General features: G+C 43.8%; 3 protein-coding genes across 5 annotated transcripts in view; all 3 read right to left on the reverse strand.

Moving 5' to 3' along the window:
- Positions 1–1,180: 1,180 nt before the first annotated feature.
- On the reverse strand, positions 1,181–5,618 carry hrct1 (histidine rich carboxyl terminus 1). Its single transcript, XM_027008458.2, has 10 exons — positions 5,467–5,618; positions 4,501–4,530; positions 3,970–4,150; positions 3,607–3,654; positions 3,355–3,520; positions 2,800–2,915; positions 2,534–2,591; positions 2,249–2,395; positions 2,058–2,135; positions 1,181–1,898 (listed from the first exon to the last, which is right to left on the reverse strand). The coding sequence occupies exons 1-10, from the start codon at positions 5,537–5,539 to the stop codon at positions 1,467–1,469; spliced, it is 1,329 nt and encodes a 442-aa protein (XP_026864259.2). The 5' UTR covers positions 5,540–5,618; the 3' UTR covers positions 1,181–1,466.
- A 306-nt stretch (positions 5,619–5,924) lies between these two features.
- Positions 5,925–15,262, reverse strand: LOC113576410 (solute carrier family 26 member 9). 3 transcript variants are annotated; one of them, XM_035521333.1, is made up of 20 exons: positions 14,074–15,262; positions 13,824–13,963; positions 12,752–12,862; positions 12,064–12,239; positions 11,795–11,959; positions 11,407–11,559; positions 11,167–11,249; positions 10,911–11,058; positions 10,679–10,792; positions 10,460–10,537; positions 10,251–10,346; positions 9,928–10,034; positions 9,737–9,806; positions 9,513–9,605; positions 9,155–9,310; positions 8,709–8,915; positions 8,220–8,274; positions 7,405–7,541; positions 7,096–7,158; positions 5,925–7,006 (listed from the first exon to the last, which is right to left on the reverse strand). In XM_035521333.1, exons 1-20 carry the CDS (start codon positions 14,196–14,198, stop codon positions 6,995–6,997), a joined length of 2,289 nt encoding a protein of 762 aa, XP_035377226.1. In that variant the 5' UTR covers positions 14,199–15,262; the 3' UTR covers positions 5,925–6,994. The 3 variants fall into 3 exon arrangements, with proteins under 3 accessions (XP_035377226.1, XP_026864270.2, XP_035377228.1); XM_027008469.2 differs by having other exon boundaries at positions 8,709–8,939; XM_035521335.1 differs by lacking the exons at positions 5,925–7,006; positions 7,096–7,158 and having other exon boundaries at positions 7,411–7,536; positions 8,709–8,939.
- Positions 15,263–16,238: 976 nt separating this feature from the next.
- Positions 16,239–18,646, reverse strand: part of slc48a1a (solute carrier family 48 member 1a) — a 2,560-nt gene continuing 152 nt past the window's right edge. The window contains exons 1-3 of the mRNA XM_027008468.2: positions 18,540–18,646; positions 17,909–18,076; positions 16,239–17,593 (exon numbers count right to left, since the gene is read on the reverse strand). The exon at positions 18,540–18,646 is cut by the window's right edge and continues 152 nt beyond it. Coding sequence (XP_026864269.2) covers positions 17,457–17,593; positions 17,909–18,076; positions 18,540–18,646 — 412 coding nt within the window. The 3' untranslated portion in view covers positions 16,239–17,456. The remainder of the gene's footprint in view (positions 17,594–17,908; positions 18,077–18,539) is intronic.

The following is an 18,646-nucleotide window of genomic DNA, read 5'->3' on the forward strand; positions in this document are numbered from 1 at the left end:
TTTAACAACTAAGCACTATTTTGGACTTTAATCTCGGGGGTGAGGCAGTCCCTGAATTTAAATACAATCAGTTCACACACAAAAAAAGCTGTAGTCTACTTTGTAGCATTCGACAATGTCTCCCTCCTGTAAGCTGGCAGGACTTTTTTTAGCATTATTTTATGATTACTTCACCGACCGCAAAACAAGTGGTGAATTAGAGTTCGGCTAATAGATATAGGGGAGAGAGACAGGAAGCTGTGATTTGGTGTTTCTACGGTGTGGTAGTCAGCACACATCCATCAACACACACCCATCTGCTCATATCTGGGAACACTCACTGAAGTTGTTACACACAATTGATCATGTGATCAGCACACACATCCTGTCTGTCACATCCATCTAAGAGATATGTCAGAGACCGGAAAAAACAACTAAATAGACCAGCCAACCTCTCAGAGTGTTTCAAAGTGCATGCAGACAAACCCTCATACGCACACACAAAGATCGAAGCGAAAAGTAAACAGACACATAGAAACACAAACAACTCCCTCCAGTACCACATGCTTCGCGCTCCAAGCCCGTCCGACGGCGTGCAGCTAGCACCGCTGCCAAGCTAGCCCATGCACAACGGCGCGGCACACGGATGAGCGAAATGGCACATCATTTCACGGTCTTTCCCAGTGCTCCCAATTAGAGCCAAAGGCTGTGGGATCCCTGTAATCGGCCCCCACACCACTGGGCTCCACAGCCGCGGGCAGCCTGCGGACCAGGTGTGCGCTCACACGCACACGTGCACACACACACACACACGTGTGAAATATCTCGGGGTGGATAAGTAATAGCCTCATAAATCTATTCATGCATTAAGCATGACTGAGCTGAGAGCCCCTAGCCTGCGTGCACCTGCTACTCCGCGCACATACACTCCCCTACCCTATGAGGGTATTGCACTGAGCGCACCGTCCGTGGCTGTTTAATGGCATTTTTTGAGGAATTGGTGTCATAATTGGTGTCCCGGAATGAGTTTTATTTTGATCACACAGGGATTAGAGAGAGGAAATGGGGTCAGGTGCTAGATAAGTCCAAACACTGACCATGCGCACGGGAATGGACAAACAACACACACACACACACACACACACACACACATCAAAATTCAACAAAATCAATACATTTCAGATACTTCAGGCAGTTACTATTTACTTTATAGCACAGCATTGATTTATTATTAAGCAAACAAAATACAAAGTTATTTCTGTACTCAACAGAAGTGAGACCTTTTTCATGCATGCACTAGAAGACTTGCCTTAGCAGACACATCTTAAATCATAATAATGGAATAATATATTTGATGAGCATGTCTGAAGTTACTGGACACGGAGTCGGCAGGAGAGTGGCTGTTGACATCAGTCTGCATGGACCCCCTTCTCTCTGTTTTCAATTTTCTGCACTTTTAAGTTGACGATCGTAGCCAGATTACTTTATTAGCTCAGAGCATGGCCCTCATAGCCATGGTGACCATGACCGCAGTGACCATGACGACCGTGTCCATGACGACCGTGACCATGTCCTATGTGAGAACGACCGTGGTGAGAGTGACCATGGTAACCGGGACCATGTTGGTGGTGTCTATGACGACAATGACCAGAGCTGCTACTGTCCAATGACGAGTCATCGTGTCTAGGTTGCTGAAGCTCCAGTTGATGATGAAGACGATGATGAAGATGACGATGACGATGACGATGATGTCTACGCCGGGAGCCGGGATGATGACGAGAAGACACAGCAATCAGTTTGGACTTGAGAATCGTCTTGTCACTTTCGGTCAGGTTGAGACACTGGGAGTCAGCGAAGTTTCCGGCGTCTAGCGCAACAACCCCGACGCCGCCAATCCCCTTCCGTAGCAGCCATGACACCTGCAAACGTCCCGTTACAGCACAAGTCACTGTGGAATTACACCATTCCGCATGCTTGAGTCCATTAACAAATGACCTTAAGAAGATCTCTAGAGCCACTGTCTGTGGGAATAAAACCAGCAGTATTCATGTTCTACACTCCCAGTGCCCCAAACTCACCTCTTCTCTGAGGCCTTGGGCACTCTCGAGTTGCGTTAAGGTCTTGAACGTTTCTCCACTCTTAATGGCCTGACAGACCTGAGGGGGAGGAGAGCACAGCCTCTTCGTCACGAGGAAGACGGAACGGACCGTTCTGAAGCACCTCGCCTAAACCCTCCCTGAGCCGGCCATCTGACGTCCGCTCAGGTTACCTGTTTGGCCATCAGCAGCCCAGGTCCTTGGGTTTGTTCTGCCGTCTTCTCGACCGCCCCGGTCTCCGAGAGCTTCCATCCAAACGCGGGCAAAGCCAGGAGAACCTTTTGGAGCTGAAATCCTTGCAAGAACACCAGCATGCGGTCCTGTGAAGTAACAGAATGACACTGATCATATTAAACATAATCACAGCCATTGATTAGAGAGCAGGCTAATGGGTGAAACAGTTCAATCAATAAGAAACGGGAAGTAAATGGCGAGCGTAAACAACCCAGAAGACTTACAATCTGAGAGTCTTCATATTCAAGGCTGGATGGTAGCAGGGAGATAAAATCAGCATACCTAAAAGACAGAAAAAACCAAGCAAAAACAAAAAACTGAAACAAGCTATTTGAGATATTTACTTAAAACTGGCACTGTCCGACAGCATGGCATTGTTCCTCTGTCTGTCACTCTGCTATGAACACTAAAGTAAATTCCTGCCAAATACAAAATTGGAACAGGAATAACGCATGGAATCTTCAACGTGGAGTCTTGCATCTCCACTTACTGGGCCCAGGTCCCAGTGTCGTTGTGGGTGGTGATGTCACCCCTGAGATCCAGAAGAGATACAGAAAGACGCGACGACCCCTCACCAGTGTCTTCTTTAATTCGCTCCCTCAGTTCCTGGAGGAAACATGCCAAGTTAAGGACTTTTAGAAATTACGGAGTTTTACCCCGACCTGAAAGACGCCACATTATGGTGTGGCGGTATCTGATGTTTCGACTTCAGTCCAACACGATTGGCGGTAATGGGGGTGGGAGATGGAAAATGACATGATATTATTGGTTAATATTAATGTTCCTCAACTGTCCAGCTTTGGTGACGGCCAAAAATCAGATGACATTTTAGAGGCAGTCTTAAATGATTGGATTTTGTTGTAAGGATTAGATTTGGTTGTATTTTGTTGTCATGTACAAACTGGGAATATGCTTTATCAAATGCTCTGATGCTAATCAATGCCCCCATGAACAAGGACTTGAGCTTCACAAAGTTAGCTAACAAGGGCCTCTTTTGATTTTAGGTCGCCTCTGAAAGTCATCGCAGGATGATGTCTCGTCTTGCCTTGAGAAGACCCGTGAGAGCCTCCGTTGTCCTGGGACGTTCATCAGAGACTGGGTTCTCCACCCACATGAGCTCCAGGCCGTCATAATTCTTCTCCTTCAGGTATTTCAGTGTGGAGGCAGTAAAGTTATCCAGACTGCCCGGTTTTTGGGTCAGCATCTGCAACCTACAAAGCAGAGGTGGTTACCATATAAGGGCATATGCAGGAAGTGACAAGGGAGATTAATCTCCTTAACTGATGACTCAGAATACCTTGAGTGGCTGACCTCCAGGCCAAGCAGAGTCTTCAGACCAGGGTTCCTAAGGACAGTGCAACTGGCCAGTAAATGCAATGCATTGTCCACAACACTGTTCAATAAGATGTACAAACCTCTACACAATAGAATAATCAATAACTGAGAATAGGACAGAACAATATGGTATCTTAGCTGGTATTCAGTTGGTAATGGGGTTGGTGGATTGCCAGTTTACATGTACTATACAGTGCACAGTGTTGGCCATTAATATAGCATAGCATCTTAAAAATTGTCAGAGCATCAGAAAATGTATACAGATTTATTCTACTCAGGACTTTTCCCTCAGATAATTGAAGACATTTATTTTGGCGATGCGGACCTGCGTTTCAGTGCGCTCGGTGAGGTGCAGCTAACGTCGGCATCAGGTCTGAAGGCGAAGGCGGAGTCGTTATCGATAGTGGCAGAGGCGAGGATGACATGCGTGCACACGGAGGGATGCAGGGACAGGCCCTGCGCAGACCCGTCCACATAGCAGGCCACGGTGGAATCCCCCCGAGCAGCTGCAGCGTAGGTGAGGAACCACAGCACATCCTATTATAGCTGCTAAGAACCCAGCTAATCTAACCACGGATTAGTGCACGTGGAAAAGAAAACGTTCATGGGAAACACGTTGTCTGACCTAGGATAAGCCCGGCTTAAGTATGTAAGTAAGATCGAGTACGCTGTACCTTACATCACTCTTATGATAAGACGCTTTGGAAATGCTTGCGGGGCACTGGAAAGGGCCGCACAAGTGTTTCGGTCAAATTAGCCGTCTTTTCTAAGCATGCACACCGCCGCATGTCAAGGTAAGGAGAAGAGCGGACCTCATTAGGGTCACGTCACAGAACGTGTCAGCGCCAGGACTCACCTGCTGACATCAGGCACACGCAGGCAAGCACTGAGGAGAGAGAAGAGGAAATGCTGAATATTGCAATACTTCTCCTGAGTTACTCATTTCAAATGCAAAACCACCAAACTAAACCGCGTCCAGGGAGGAGGTAGAAGTCTTAATTCCATGCGCAATAGCAGAATACTGCACTGTTTGTGTAGGTGTTGTTCTCTGACATTCTCTTCAGCCACAGTTTAAAAAAACAACAACAACATACAAGAGAAAGAAAGCAAAGCCCACATCATGGTGAACTACGAGAGAGCCGGCAATGGCCTACATCGAATGCAAAGGCTTCTAAAACCGTAGCCACGGGTTTCTGCTCTCTGACCTCTTTCCACACGCAAAACATTTCCTGTAACATGCACGATCATAACTTCTCTCTTGCCAGCAGTGCATCTCAGCTGCAGTCGGTGTTACCAATGAATATACAGTAAAGTTTCAAACATCTGTAACTCTCCATGTACAATTCAAATAACATACATTCACACATCCAGTCCATCAATCATCATTCATGTGCCATTTTTATCAGATTATAATAGTTAATTATAATAGTTTAGTTATAATAGTTAATTATAATAGTTTAATTATAATAGTTAATATTTAGGTATTTGGGGTGTAGTCTCAATAAGCCCTACATACAGCATAAGTCTTTAGTATAAGTCTTTAACTCACCTATTTAACTGTGCAGTAGGTGTTTATGTGCATATAATTTATATCCATGAACAAAAAATAAACAACAATGCAAATAAACCTTATTACAATAATAAGAAGCAAGATGGTTTTCTTTCCCCAAAAAAAAGATTACTGAATCGGCCACGGTAAAGAAAAGTAGAATCTTAGAAGAACGGGCCGTTGGGAGCGCTTTTACACCGAGCAAACTCCTGGAACATCGGCCTAATCCCCAGCCGTGCTGCTAACCAGAAGAACCCTTCCCGGTGTCCTTACCTACAGCGAGCTTCATTGCTTGGATGTGCTTTGGAGACGACAGCATCTGCAACGGGCTGAAACTGCAACGCATGCCTCCTAATAAAATAAAGTAGCAGCACTCCCCACATCCTGTACGAGTGTCTGATCTGCGCTTGTGTTTTTCCTGTGTTTACTGCAACGCTGTGCGCACACTGCACTGGGCTAATGTCAGGGTTCTCAACACGAATGAAATAATAAGATACTTTTTTCTGCGTAAATAATTTACATAATATAAAAGTAATCATAAAACTTTAACAATATGTCAGAAATTTGACCCGCTTTGCTACTTGTTACCCTATAGTATATGTCTTATATATATATATATATATATATATATATATATATATATATATATATATATATATATATATATATATATATATATATATATATATATGACATTTTTCTTATATCGATGTGTAAATTGAGTGAATATAAAGTGTTTGGGTTTAAAACCATCCCACCACATGGACAACGTCTGATTTTGACTGACAGCTCAATATGCAGTGGTAGTGGTAGCTCAGTGGTTAAGGTACTTAACCCTCAGTTGCTCTAGTTGTACTCAGTCATAATGGTGAGGCGCTTTGGATAAAAGCGTCAGCTAAATGCCATAAATGTAAATATAGTCTGCTCACTCTTGCGTGTGACAATAGAGGGCGACATAACCCAGCAAACGTACAGCGTACACTGTAGACTCTTCAATAGAAAAATATAGATTAATAATCAAAAACTCCGTTTTATTTCCTGAATTGATCTGATGGTTTCTTAGTTGTTTATGTTTTGATATCCATTTTACCCCGGTTAGTCATGTGGTTGAAAAGACATTTTTACAAGCATCAGTTGCATACAGCACATTGTCTAATCCCACTAGAATCTCGTACATCTACACACTGTGGAGCAAATCTGAGCTCATCTGTGTAATATTCTCAGATTTGGGTGCTTTAGCTGTGCAGCGTGAAGCCTGCCCCTGAGCTTGCACTTCCTGAATGGATTCGCTGGTTCACTCCCGCAGTCTAAAAACATGGTTAGGTCAAACTTGGCTACCCTAAAAATGTGTCATGGTGTGAGTGTGAATGACATTATGTCCAGTGATGGAGAGTTCTGTAGTGTCCTCGGGTACCAATTATCGCCTTCCTCGGAGAAGGTTTCCTTTATTGTTTACTTAAAATCAGAGAGAGGGGCTTTCTGCCCTCTGCTGGTGGTTAGATGAAGTACATGACCACATTTAAATAATACTCATCAAAGACGGTCTGGTGTACAGTGCAGAAACAGGACGATCAGTGTATGTGAAACACTCCTGGTATTTGTGAGCAGTTACATGTTTCTAGACCTCACTTCAGACACTACAGAAGTCTGCTTCCAACAGTGCATTCTTAAACGTGGAGATCCGCATTCAATTCATACAATACAATCCTTGGTGCATTCGCCTGAATGACCTTCAAAAAGAATTAAACACGCAGCAGTTCTGCCAAGGTTTTCATCACCAGCTGGGTCTCCCATGAACCTCTCAGAAGAGTTCCTGTCAGGAAAGGAGAAGAGGAATCCCACGTTAGTCTTTAACACCCAACTCCACCATCATCACTCTCTATTACTCCTCTCTTCCTCTACCTGCTCCAGGTCTCCATCCTCTTCCTGTATATCAAATGCCAGCTTTATCTTCTGCCTTTCTGCCTGCAGTCAACAGACACACACACAAAGACTCTGCAGACACAGTGATTCGGTGCCGCTAACTTTAATCCACCCTGCTTAAACAACAGGGGTGAAATGTGAATGAATTGCTTTCATGTGTCTCGTACCAAATTTCCTCAGGTTTGAGGCGCATGTTTGCTCATGACTCATGTTGATAAGGTTTGATAAATATATCCACGGGAAAAAAAAGCAAACTTCCCTGTCCTTGCATTCGCCCCTATGACTTACTTCCCCCGCAGCGCTGGGAGTGGGGGACTTGCTCTGGGCAAACAGCACTGCGTCATGTACAGAGAGGAACAGGTCACTAGTGGTGATACAGCTCTCCTCAAACACGCCTCCTGACTCCAGCTCCTCCAGAACCTGAGCTACAGCAACACGCATGTGCACGGGTGCGTGCGCACACATGCACACACACGCACGCACGCACACACGCGCACACGCACGCACGCACACACACACACACACACACACACGCACACAAACACAAATAACAATTTAATTAATTTGAAACAGCCTGGGACACTTTGCCTACTGCCTGACTTTCTGTGTAAATCTCCCAAATATCATTACCACAGATCCTGCAGTACCAATCTTATTTACACAGCAAATGTCATTCATGTAATTTACAAATCTAACACAAACAACTCATTGTGTTGCATGAAGGGCTTGCCAGTCTTCCATTATGAGCTGTCACTGCAGCATGTTGACACGCACAAGTCTTGTGTTTGTGATGAATTAAACCAAATCAGTTTCACTAATGCAGCTTGGTGGTGGTGGCAACCTTCTGAGTACTAGTCGAGTACCTTAACCACTGAGACACCACTACCTCTAATAGCCGTTTTAACATAGAGCCATTTTAAAATAGCCATTAGTTGTACAAAATGTCCTTCAGTGTTTTTTGTTTTTTTTAAAGTAAAACCAACAGGTAAACTAAATGATCAAGATCGCAATCATGGCAACACCCCAAACGTCCTACAAGTGCTGCGCAGGGTAGCCCCACTCACTGTTCTGGGATCTGCCGCAGATTAAAGAAAGCCTCTCACCTTGAACATTGGCTAAATACAGACGGATCCCCAGCATGCTGTAAGTGTTGATCATCTGGAGGAGAGTAATTACAGATCACAATGTCAGCTGGGATAGTTTTAGTGATTATTACAGGGTTCCACCGCACAGTTGTACATTACAGGAGAGAAATGTGAAAAATATAATGTCAACTATGTAAATTTAATAACAGCAGTCTTTACACATTTACATTTATGGCATTTATACAGGACCTTTTATACCCAAAATACTTTTCGTAGGCAAGATTAAACAACAAAGTATTAGACACTATTATACACAGTGCAAAATCTAATGATAATTTTGATATGTTTTTATTTTTATCTGGAAGGAGATCTTTCCCCTATAGAGGTGCCGTTGTTGGAAGCTGCAAGCATTCCTTAGCATATGGCCAGCATTATCTGAATAGATTTGCAGCCATTATTTTCTCTGCGTCATGACATTATAATAGTTATATCACGCACATCATTTACCTTGGTAATAACTTTAGTCCCCATCAGGTCAATGAAGCAGACTCCTCCTAGGTCCAGTATGAGAGTATGAAAGGGCATGGGTTGCATCTCCATGGTAACGGGGGGCGCGCCTGGTAACTGGTCAAAGGAGCCAGTGATGTCGCAGCAGGGGTTGACGTAACTCGTGGGGACGTCAGCGCTGGCTGCGCCGTTGGAGTCAAAATCGCTCTGCAGATCAATTTGTGAAATGGTCTGAAAGTGGAATGGGCAATGCATGACACTTCAACCTCACCCTTCAAATGAGATATTACAGACAAGAACCTTTAAGAACCCAGTGCTTTAAATATGTGATAATCTGTACAAATGGGGGTTTTTTGGTTTTCACTCTTATATTCTTTGGAACATGAATGTTTAAAGATTTTCAATGTTGGCTTCTCCAGTAGTAGATACAAGCAGAGATTGTGAACCTGACTCTTCATCGTAACCAGCGAGCTCATTTTCCTTCTCATGGCCTCTTTCTTCTGCTGGTCTTGCATGGCTTTTAGTTCACGTGCCTCTTTCTCCTGCTGTTTCTTCAGAAATTTCTTTCTGGCCAGAAGAACCTTGCCAGGGTCTAGTCCAGTCTGCCAGCCACAACATAATACAAACAAAAACATCAACATGTAAAATGCTTTTCTGAGTTGCTATGCATCCTGGGTAAAAACCCATTGCAATAAACTGAAAACTATGAGATAAGCTCTTTTAAAGGGATGGACACTGTTTGATGAGAACTGTAGAGAATGTAGAAATAGGTTTCCCACAATTCTCAGGTTACTTTCAACCTACTTTTTTGATGACCTTTCGTCGAAAGATCTCTGCATTGGCAAAGTAAAGGGGTGAGCAGTAGCTCATTATTTTCACACCTTCAAGAAGTTTCACCTGGACAGAAATGCAAAACAGTGACATCTTCACTATGGAGCATCAACCAGGACATTACGTTTCACCAGCAGGTAATAACCTAGTGACATGGAGCCCAGAGCTCCGAGTCATTATCTTACTATTATCATTACCTTATTATAGACCTTGGGGTTCTTGTACAGATCTGTGTCCATGATCTGAGCCACTTCTGAGCCATTGCGACTAGTGCCCACACACATCACCACCAAACACCGTATTATTTACCATGACCTTGACAATAACAGTGCATTACAATCTTTGAAGGTATTGGATGGAAATTGAATTTGGTTCAGGTGTCACTTACAACTGAGTCTGGAAAACCACTACCAGGATAGAGAAACCCACCCCGGTGGCAACGCCAAAAGGCAGGCTCAGGAAGAAGGTGGCCAAGAAGGACACAAGCCACACACACTGCAGGGGAAAGGCAGACAAGCAGTCTGTGATAGCCCACAGGTGGTCCCAGCTCCAGAGCCAAACAAAGCCTATGACGCCTCCATGTTCATACAGACACAACCCTGCAGGCCTGAAGTCAATTACCTGCTGAACTGCTGAATTGTTTGCTCGGGTGTTACTCGAGGTTACCTGTCAGGGCACTGCTGTGTTTGCGGTAGACACAGAACAACTCACACAGTCTAGTTTGTTCTTCTTCCACAGGTAATATGGGTCCGAGAGCTGCAGCAGTGTGTTCTTTAGATTAACAGCTATTAGTGCTCCCAGCACGGACTACAGATTAAAAATACCACCAGTCAGCCCTTGTATCTTAGAACAACAGGGAAATGAGTGTGTAAGATGTTTAATGCGGAAGGAAGTGCTGGAATGTCGATGATCATTCCTACCTTGGGGAGGGGTTTTAGATAGGTTCCCAGAGCTAGCATGGTGATCATCACCACAAGCATAACACACAAGCTGGAAAACTGAAAATTAATATTGTCATTAGCTGAGATTACCAAAGAACCAACATCTGGCTCTGATAAAAGCACAGAGCATTGTTTTGAATCTCACAATACAGTGCAACTGGGACAGGTGTTAGCGGCAGGATCTGGGAATGTCCTCACCTGTGAAGAGCCTCCTGCGCTGTCGACAGCCAGCGTGACAGAGAGAGCACAGCAGATGACATGGATCTTAAAAAATCCGCCCAGGAAGTTACTGAAGCCCAACGCCAGCATTTCCTGTTAATCGGGAAACCAAACAAGTTGCTGCCATGCTTTACAAAACGTCAAAAGTCTGTTTTTATGTAACTAATCGAGCAATCATTTTCATATTTCCACGTGCCCTACAAACACATACCTGATTGGGGTCCACGTCGTAGCCATGCTTGGCAGCCAGCGTCCTGCCCATGGCGAGGTTGATGACATATCCAACTATGGCGAGGGAGAAGGCTGTACTCAACATGTCCCCCCACTCGGTCACGGTCGGCAGAATCGGGGCCGGGAATCTGAAACGAGGAGACTAGCTGGACCTTGGCACAGTAAAGCAAAGCTTTTACTATGGGGCTCACGTCAAGGCGCCTGCAGTTGACCTAAACCCCACCCCAGTTCCTCACCCCAGTGGGATTTCTCCTACTATGTCCATATGATATTTCTGAGGCAAGTCCAGTGGTCCAGAGATGGCTGTGGCTACCACCACCTGCAAAAGAACAGCAACAAAAAGGTCATTAAAAGGACCCCTTTTACAAGATATGGCCCCATGGTAGACTGCTGTCAACACGGATCGAATGTTCAGCGTTTTGAAGTATAAGTCACTAGTAGTGTCACCGTCCCCGGCATGTGCTCAGGTCACTCACGATGATGATCTCCATGGGAAGAGGGAAAGGGACTTTATGACGGTAGCGGGCACTCAGTTCCTTCACTATGATCAGTGCTACGGTGCTGACCAGGGCAAACAGCAGAGAGGCTATGTTGGTATGGGGCAGGCCACAGCATATGTCTATAAGGGTCTGGAACACACGAAAACACCGTCCAAGCGCATTTGAAGGAAATGCAGAAAGAAGGAACATTAATTAAAAGTGCTAAAGTAAATAGGCTTGGTCTTGTACTTGTTGTATTTTACCCTTGTACGCATTCATTAGGCTGACAGTTACAGCCATTGCCCAGGAGTGCTAAATATTCAGTTGCAGCGTGGGTTGTCTTGGCATGAATATTCTGACGTCAACTAACAAAAACGATACTTACGTAAACAACTGCCAGTGGCCCACTGTATGGTGGCACCGTGATGCCAAAGATGTACTTAAGGACAGATATGAGGATCTGTAGCCCGGCGGCTGTCATGAAGCCCCTGATGAATGACTCTGAAAGGTATATGGCTACAAATCCGAACTGCATGAAGCCAAGACCAATCTGTTCACACACCAGGAGCAAACACAATCCATTATTCCTTATCCTGCCTTGCTGGGTAAGCTCTCGACGTTCCGGTCCATCAAGAAAAGAACACGGTCGGTCACCTGTATGATGGCGGTCAGACAGGCCAAAGTGCCCGATACGGCCAGTCGGACCTGGTTCATGCGCTCCTCGTCCACTATGGTGGCATTGAGGGTGTGGTTGAAATGGCTGAACTGGGACTCAGGTGCCAGCCTTAGGCACACCATGCCAACCATGATACTCAGAACAGCAAAAGTACCTGGAGGGGGGGATCACTTCAATAGATGATACCAGTCTCATCGAGATGTACTGGGACCCAAAAAACATACTGCATACCTAGCAGTTTACATAATGTCTCAAATAAACCGAAACTTTTTAAAAGCCTTTCTGCGTGCTCTCTTTTGACCTAGAACATTAGAAGGAAAAAGTCTCAGTTTTGCTCAGAAAATGTATCTAAACGGTCTAAATGGAGCAAATGAACTCATTTCAGTATTAGTGTGGATAGATTATTCAGATAAAGTGTTACAGCAAGCTGGTTACAGTCATGATAGGAGGTGCTTGTATGCTGTTAGCATTGCTAAAGGCTGTGTAAACAAAGGCTGTTTAACGGATGCAATGGGTGCACTAGCACATGGGAAGTGCGAGGGTCAACAGAATGCTGTTCATTTTAAATGATTACACAAGATAAATGTATCAATGAATTTGATTAGTACAGGCACTGGTTTGCTCATGTCATAATCTAATCTAATAGATTAATATTTGAGTTCTTACCTGGCACCATCTGGTGGGCTGTGCCCATGAAGAAATACGGGATGAGAGGAAAGAAGGAGGAATAAAGCCCGTTGACTGGCGGGAGGTTGGCCAGCAGAGCAAAGGCCATCCCTAAACAGCAGACATTCCATCTGAATAGTCCTGGAAGTAACCGTTCTCACACACTGTTAAACTATTAAACCCCTGTGAAGCAGGATACGATTAGTTTGCAGGGACATGATTAGTTTACAGGGACGCCATGCTCACATTTAGTTTACAGGGACACGTTTAGTTTACAGGGACGCCGTACTCACGTTTAGTTCACAGGGATTTGGATCAGATCAGTGAAAAGCAACTAAACTTGACAAAACAAAATCATCACTCTGGTTATCTGGTTGTGGTGTCCCTGTGAACTAAACGTGAGCACGGCGTCCCTGTAAACTAAACGTGTCCCTGTAAACTAAGCATGAGCATGGTGTCCCTGTAAACTAAACATGTCCCTGTAAACTAAGTATGAGCACAGTGTCCCTGTAAACTAAAGATGAGCACGGTGTCCCTGCAAACTAATCATGTCCCTGCAAACTAAACGTGAGCACGATGTCCCTGTCAACTAAATGTGTCCCTGTAATCTAAACGTGAGCACGGTGTCCCTGTAATCTAAACGTGAGCACGGTGTCCCTGTAATCTAAACGTGTGTCCCTGTAAACTAAACGTGAGCACGGCATCCCTGTAAACTAAATGTGAGCACGGTGTCCGGTCCTGCTGCGCTACACTATCACTCTACAGTAAGGCTACCCTTGTAAAGGGTTTAGGAATGGTTAATAATTAAGTTTGTTAACTGTTTAAATTATTTAGACTGTAAACACACGAAACAAGTTGTCAATAAGCAGTTATAACATGCATAAAAAGGCTAACGATGACCAGTAAGCCCACATTCATCGGTTCTGTTAAAGCTCAGGCCTTTCTGTGTAATGCTGCTTATCAATGCCTTTTAGGGCATTTATGGTCTAATTAACAACCATTATTGAACTAATTATAAACCAAAATTAAACCCTTTTAAAGGGTAAAGAGGTACTGCATATGTTCCACAGACCCTGCGGGACCTGGATGGTGCCTGCGCTGACCCCACTGATGACATCACACAGGAGGTTCTGCCTGGCGTTGTATTTGGGGAGCCAGCCCAGCACCGGCAGGTGTCTGAAGAGGAGGCTTCTCAGTCGTCCCCCAGAGCACCTGCGCCACTCACGCCAAACACACGGCCAATCAGAAAAGGTGTGCGCCTTCGGTCTCCAGATGTCCCGCCTCTCATGACACCAGACTCAGCAGTCAGCGGGGTGACTTACCGTAACGTTTTTTTCACTTTGTCCCCCAGAGGAAAGCTCCGCCTCTTTCTCTCGAACTCCTCATCGAACTCTCTCTGAGAGAAGCCGGGCCGGTCTATTGCGTAGCGAGGGCGGACCTGTTGCATGATGCTCACTAGATCCAGGGTCGTTTACTAGGGTGAAGATATAAGTATCTGTTATAATAAAGTGTCATTCACACTGGCAACGTTTGCTAAACAAACTGCGATGGCGAGGGACTGGGCTTGCTTCAGTGTCCGATTGTCAGTCTAGGAGCTGTTTTTCTTTCGCGCTGATAAAACCTCTTTTGTATAACACTGCAAGGTGCTTATCTGACCTTGAGAGGATTTGTTTGAGCAGTGCCTACACGGCGTGGTCTGAAATGCCCTGTTTGATGTTTAAGCATACAGGTGAATGTGTTAGAAATAAAGGTTAATCCCATAATTACTGCTCTTTAAAGAAAATGTGTGGAATCTTAAGCAAATGTGTATTGTTTTTAATCGCAGAATATGTGGTCCACACACATATGCAAATACGTGAAAAATAAATATGAATAAACATCATAAAACTGAATGAGCAAGCAAACGCGTGCCAAACCTCTGAAACAAAGACGAAAACTATGCAAAAAAAGATAAAAGAGGAATTAAAGAGATCAATTTGATTACTTTTACAGCTGATTCCATATCTATTAGCACTGTGAAAATTAACTGTACAATGTTTCTGATCAGGCAACACTTGGAACACCAAATTATTAAGTTACAAAGCCCTTACCTGTTTCATTAACGTTCACCGATCCTCAACATCCGCCTTGGGTGTTAGGAGAAGCAGAAGTTTGATGCGCTTTTAGATCATTATGTCTCCCATGCTCTTATTATACTGGTTCAATCACACCTTGGGAGGAGCTTAAACAGGGTCTGGTATGCTCACCTTGTTTGCAACGTCACCCAGCATGGCCTGGTTTTGTGTAGGACTCAAATATTAGGAATTGCCCCTAAATGTTCGTGATTAAATAAATGTTTCATTTTAAACCTCTCTCACCCACCCCCATTTACACATTTAGTGACAGTGTTGAATCACTTGGTGATAACACCTACTACTGGTCATCACTGACCGTTGGCCGACACCTGACCAAAGGGAAGACGCTGACAAAGGAGTGACTATCAGCTTAGATAAAGATGAGCGATACATGGTCTGGTGACTTTAGCACTGAATCATTAATCCAGTTCCTCACAGCCATCAAAATACTCTCCATAAAATCCCACACCGAATTCTGGACATTTTAAAAGATTTTAATGGATCTATGTGCACTTGGACACAAGTAAATACAATTTAAAAATCACATGACAAATATAGAGTTGGCTAAATTCATTGTGGAGATAAAAAGATTATTTTCATTGTGACCTTTATGTGTACAGCAACAAAACCATACTTGTTGACCTAAAGAAGACATAACACTGAACAGAAGTTGTGTTACAACTGTTCTTTCCCATTCAGAACATGCTAATAGCATTGCGGTGTCAAAGACTAGGGCTCGTATTTATCAAATGTCTCAGAACTCACTTAGGATGAGTAACCTTTGCCTACATAAATGTATTTATGTTAAAAATATATAATAATATATAATAATAATAATAATAATAATAATAATAATACCCTCCCTAAAAAAAAACAAAACACATTTCTAAAATGGCACACTTATTCTGAGAAATTTGATACATACAGCAGGCATTGCATTTATTAAGCGTCTCAGAGTAAGAAATCGTCCCAAAACTCTCAGGAGTGACGCAAATTTGGTCCTCCTGTTGAGTACAAGAGTAAACTCCTTAAACTTCCTTAACTGGGAACAGTAATCCAAGCTCCACTAGGATTCCGAGTAATACAAGGGCTGTCTTAACCCTTTAACTCCCAGCAGAGGATGTTAAGGGAAAGACATTTAGCTACACGCACTGCAGAGAAGAAGCACCATGTGGAGAAAGCCTTACAACAAAGAGCTTATTAGAGATATCATTTGGATAGAAATGAAATCGTTTTGTGACCGACCCTGGATAGGCTGCTACTCTTCCTTCCACAAAACCACCACAACCTCACTGCAGAAGCCAAAACGCTTGAAACATTATGGCTTATGGCAACACAGATGCAATAGCACAAAAGACTATGCAAGACTGCAATTCCATAGATGGAAATGACATATCATGATTTATTGACCAATTTTAGCAACATTTTTTGCCTACAGTTAAGGCTACTTAATGATAAACACATACAAGTTACACCATTCTCGAACAGTTTTTTTTTTTACCTGTATCTCTGTGTTGAAGCCACAGCATAACTTTTAAAAAGAAAACAAAGGGTCATCATTCTTCCCATTTTGCACCTGTTTTGTTTTAAAATGCATCACATTCATTTTCTAAAGAGAGGTTTTACTTGCTGAAAGTGGGTGTAAGGACACTTCCTCTGAGAGACTTGATAGATTCAGATCCACATTTCCTAGTGCCCAGATTTCTTAGGTTAAACATTCTAATGTCATCTGCAATATACAATTGCACCAGTTTGCTCCAATGAAACTGGACTGCAGCAAAAGAAAATAAAAAAAATTTGTCTGTTCTGAAAGAGCCTTCAAAAACTGAATTTAAGTATATTTTCAATGCTAGACGTCAAAGAGTACTGTAAAGCACTCGTGTGTGTCCTAGTGTGACAAAACACATATGTAACATTTGAATAGCGGCCAGGATTTGGTGTGTAGTGAGTTTTGTTGCCATTTTGTTCCCACGAATGACAAAAATATACAATTGCATTGAAAGGTATTGCTTAAGATGTGCTAATTGTCAATGCAAAGTCAATGCATAAAATTATGGATTATGGCAAAACCACTGAAAATAGTGTTCACAAAAAAAAAAAAAAACACATTAAACATGGGAAAATCATTACCATATAACACTGTGTAAGCTATTAGATATAGCTAAGTGCAAATCTCTGATCATTCTCCTTGCTTACATCTGCCAAGCAAGTCCATCCCTCGTAGTAATTGGACGCCTTCACAGAATAATGCTTTGGCAACATTCACATGAAGGCTCTCTCAAGTCTTAAGGGTTTATACTACACTTTTACACAATATTACTCCTTTAAATACATTGCATTTGAAAACAAATGTAACAGGAATGAAATGCATACAAATTTCCTAGGACTGATTCAGAAGCACAGTATCTTAGGGAGGGATGAATGGTCAGTCAGTGGTGTTTTGTGGTGATAGAAGGAACAGTGTGAAAGAAGACCTCTGTCTACTTATTCCGGTTTGGCACGCAAGATCCGTCTCTACCCACCTCCTGACTGGCAGGTAAAAGCCACCAACTGGACGACATAAATCCGTTCAGGTCCAGAGAAGCAGCCTATCAGAAGTCACTGAGAATGCTGATGTCTGCAAACTCTTGGTGGTAGCGGTAGGAATACAGACCCAGGAGAAAGGCCCACTTCAGTGTCACAAAGCTCCAAACACACGACAGATAAAAACTGTTGGGATCTGATAATGCTGAGAAGAACAAGAAGTGAGACCATCTTAATTTGCATCGGTGGTTGTTACACATTTGAGATGATCAAAGAACACAGATAATATAAACTTAGTCACAATTTCACATGATAATTTACACACGATGCCCAATTCCCCAAGTAAATATCATGTAAATACTAGATTTACCACACTAGAATAACCTCAGTAATGTCTTAGCAAGGCGCCCAACTCCCATTAGTTTTAAAACGTAAACTATAGCGATAACAAGTTAGCTCCACCAAACAAAGCAGTGCGATTATTCTGACAGCACAGCCAACCCGCACGTCCTCGACTCACCTTGCTTCTGCGTTATGGCGAGAGTCATGAAGGTGGCGAAGGCTGCGACGGCCAGCATGGAGAAAAGCGCACTGACCATCATGAAGAAGCGCAGTCCCTTCAGCCAGGTGCGCCAGTAGTCCTGGACGTACATGATGTGTGTAACCAGGGCCCAGAGCGCCAGCACGCCTGCAGATGCAATCACAAACGCGATCACAAACCCATGCTGTGCGCCACGCTTTCAGTTTTCATAACCATGCAAGGCCTTGTTAGTTCACCTAACGCTAGCCAACCCATTTCCGTGTCAGACAGTAACCTGACTACTGCCTCTGTCAAACGGAGCTAATCAATAGGTCGATATCACCCCTGGGAGGAGGAATCCCGCGTAGCTAGGCTATCCAGAGGATGTAAACACAGGAAACATAGTGGTATGCGTGCACTGTTTACCGCGGGAGCTAACAGCTAAACTCTGTCCTAGCCAGTTATTTGGCAGGCGAGACGCATCTGCAACGCCAAGTTACAACACGAAAGAGTCCAACAAAAGGGACGATCAGTCTTGGTTCTACTATTTGCATGTGAGAGGACGCGAGATTGTACACTACTCTTAGGCATCGTGGCCAGGCCGGTGCGCTGGTGTCTGTGCGCTGGCTACCTGACAGTCCGCCCATAGCCACCGTCCATGGCTGCTTGTACGCGACGCTCCACACTACAAACGCCGAAAAGCCCACCAGCGTGCCGACCACGGCATACGCTATGCTG

This window comes from Electrophorus electricus, chromosome 22 (assembly GCF_013358815.1).
Source record: "Electrophorus electricus isolate fEleEle1 chromosome 22, fEleEle1.pri, whole genome shotgun sequence".
Taxonomy (NCBI): Eukaryota; Metazoa; Chordata; class Actinopteri; order Gymnotiformes; family Gymnotidae; genus Electrophorus; species Electrophorus electricus.

Excerpts from the sequence above, each read along its gene's own strand:
- hrct1 (XM_027008458.2), bottom strand. The coding sequence starts at position 5,539 with ATGCGTTGCAGTTTCAGCCCGTTGCAGATGCTGTCGTCTCCAAAGCAC. Across the intron at positions 4,531-5,466 it reads AGCAATGAAGCTCGCTGTAG|TGCTTGCCTGCGTGTGCCTG; the intron begins GTAAGGACACCG and ends CTCTCTCCTCAG. Across the intron at positions 2,916-3,354 it reads CTCTCACGGGTCTTCTCAAG|GAACTGAGGGAGCGAATTAA; the intron begins GCAAGACGAGAC and ends TGTTTCCTCCAG.
- LOC113576410 (XM_027008469.2), bottom strand. The coding sequence starts at position 14,198 with ATGCAACAGGTCCGCCCTCGCTACGCAATAGACCGGCCCGGCTTCTCT. Across the intron at positions 12,863-13,823 it reads CACCATCCAGGTCCCGCAGG|GGATGGCCTTTGCTCTGCTG; the intron begins GTCTGTGGAACA and ends TCTGCTGTTTAG. Across the intron at positions 9,807-9,927 it reads GTGGTTTTCCAGACTCAGTT|TCGCAATGGCTCAGAAGTGG; the intron begins GTAAGTGACACC and ends TGTGGGCACTAG.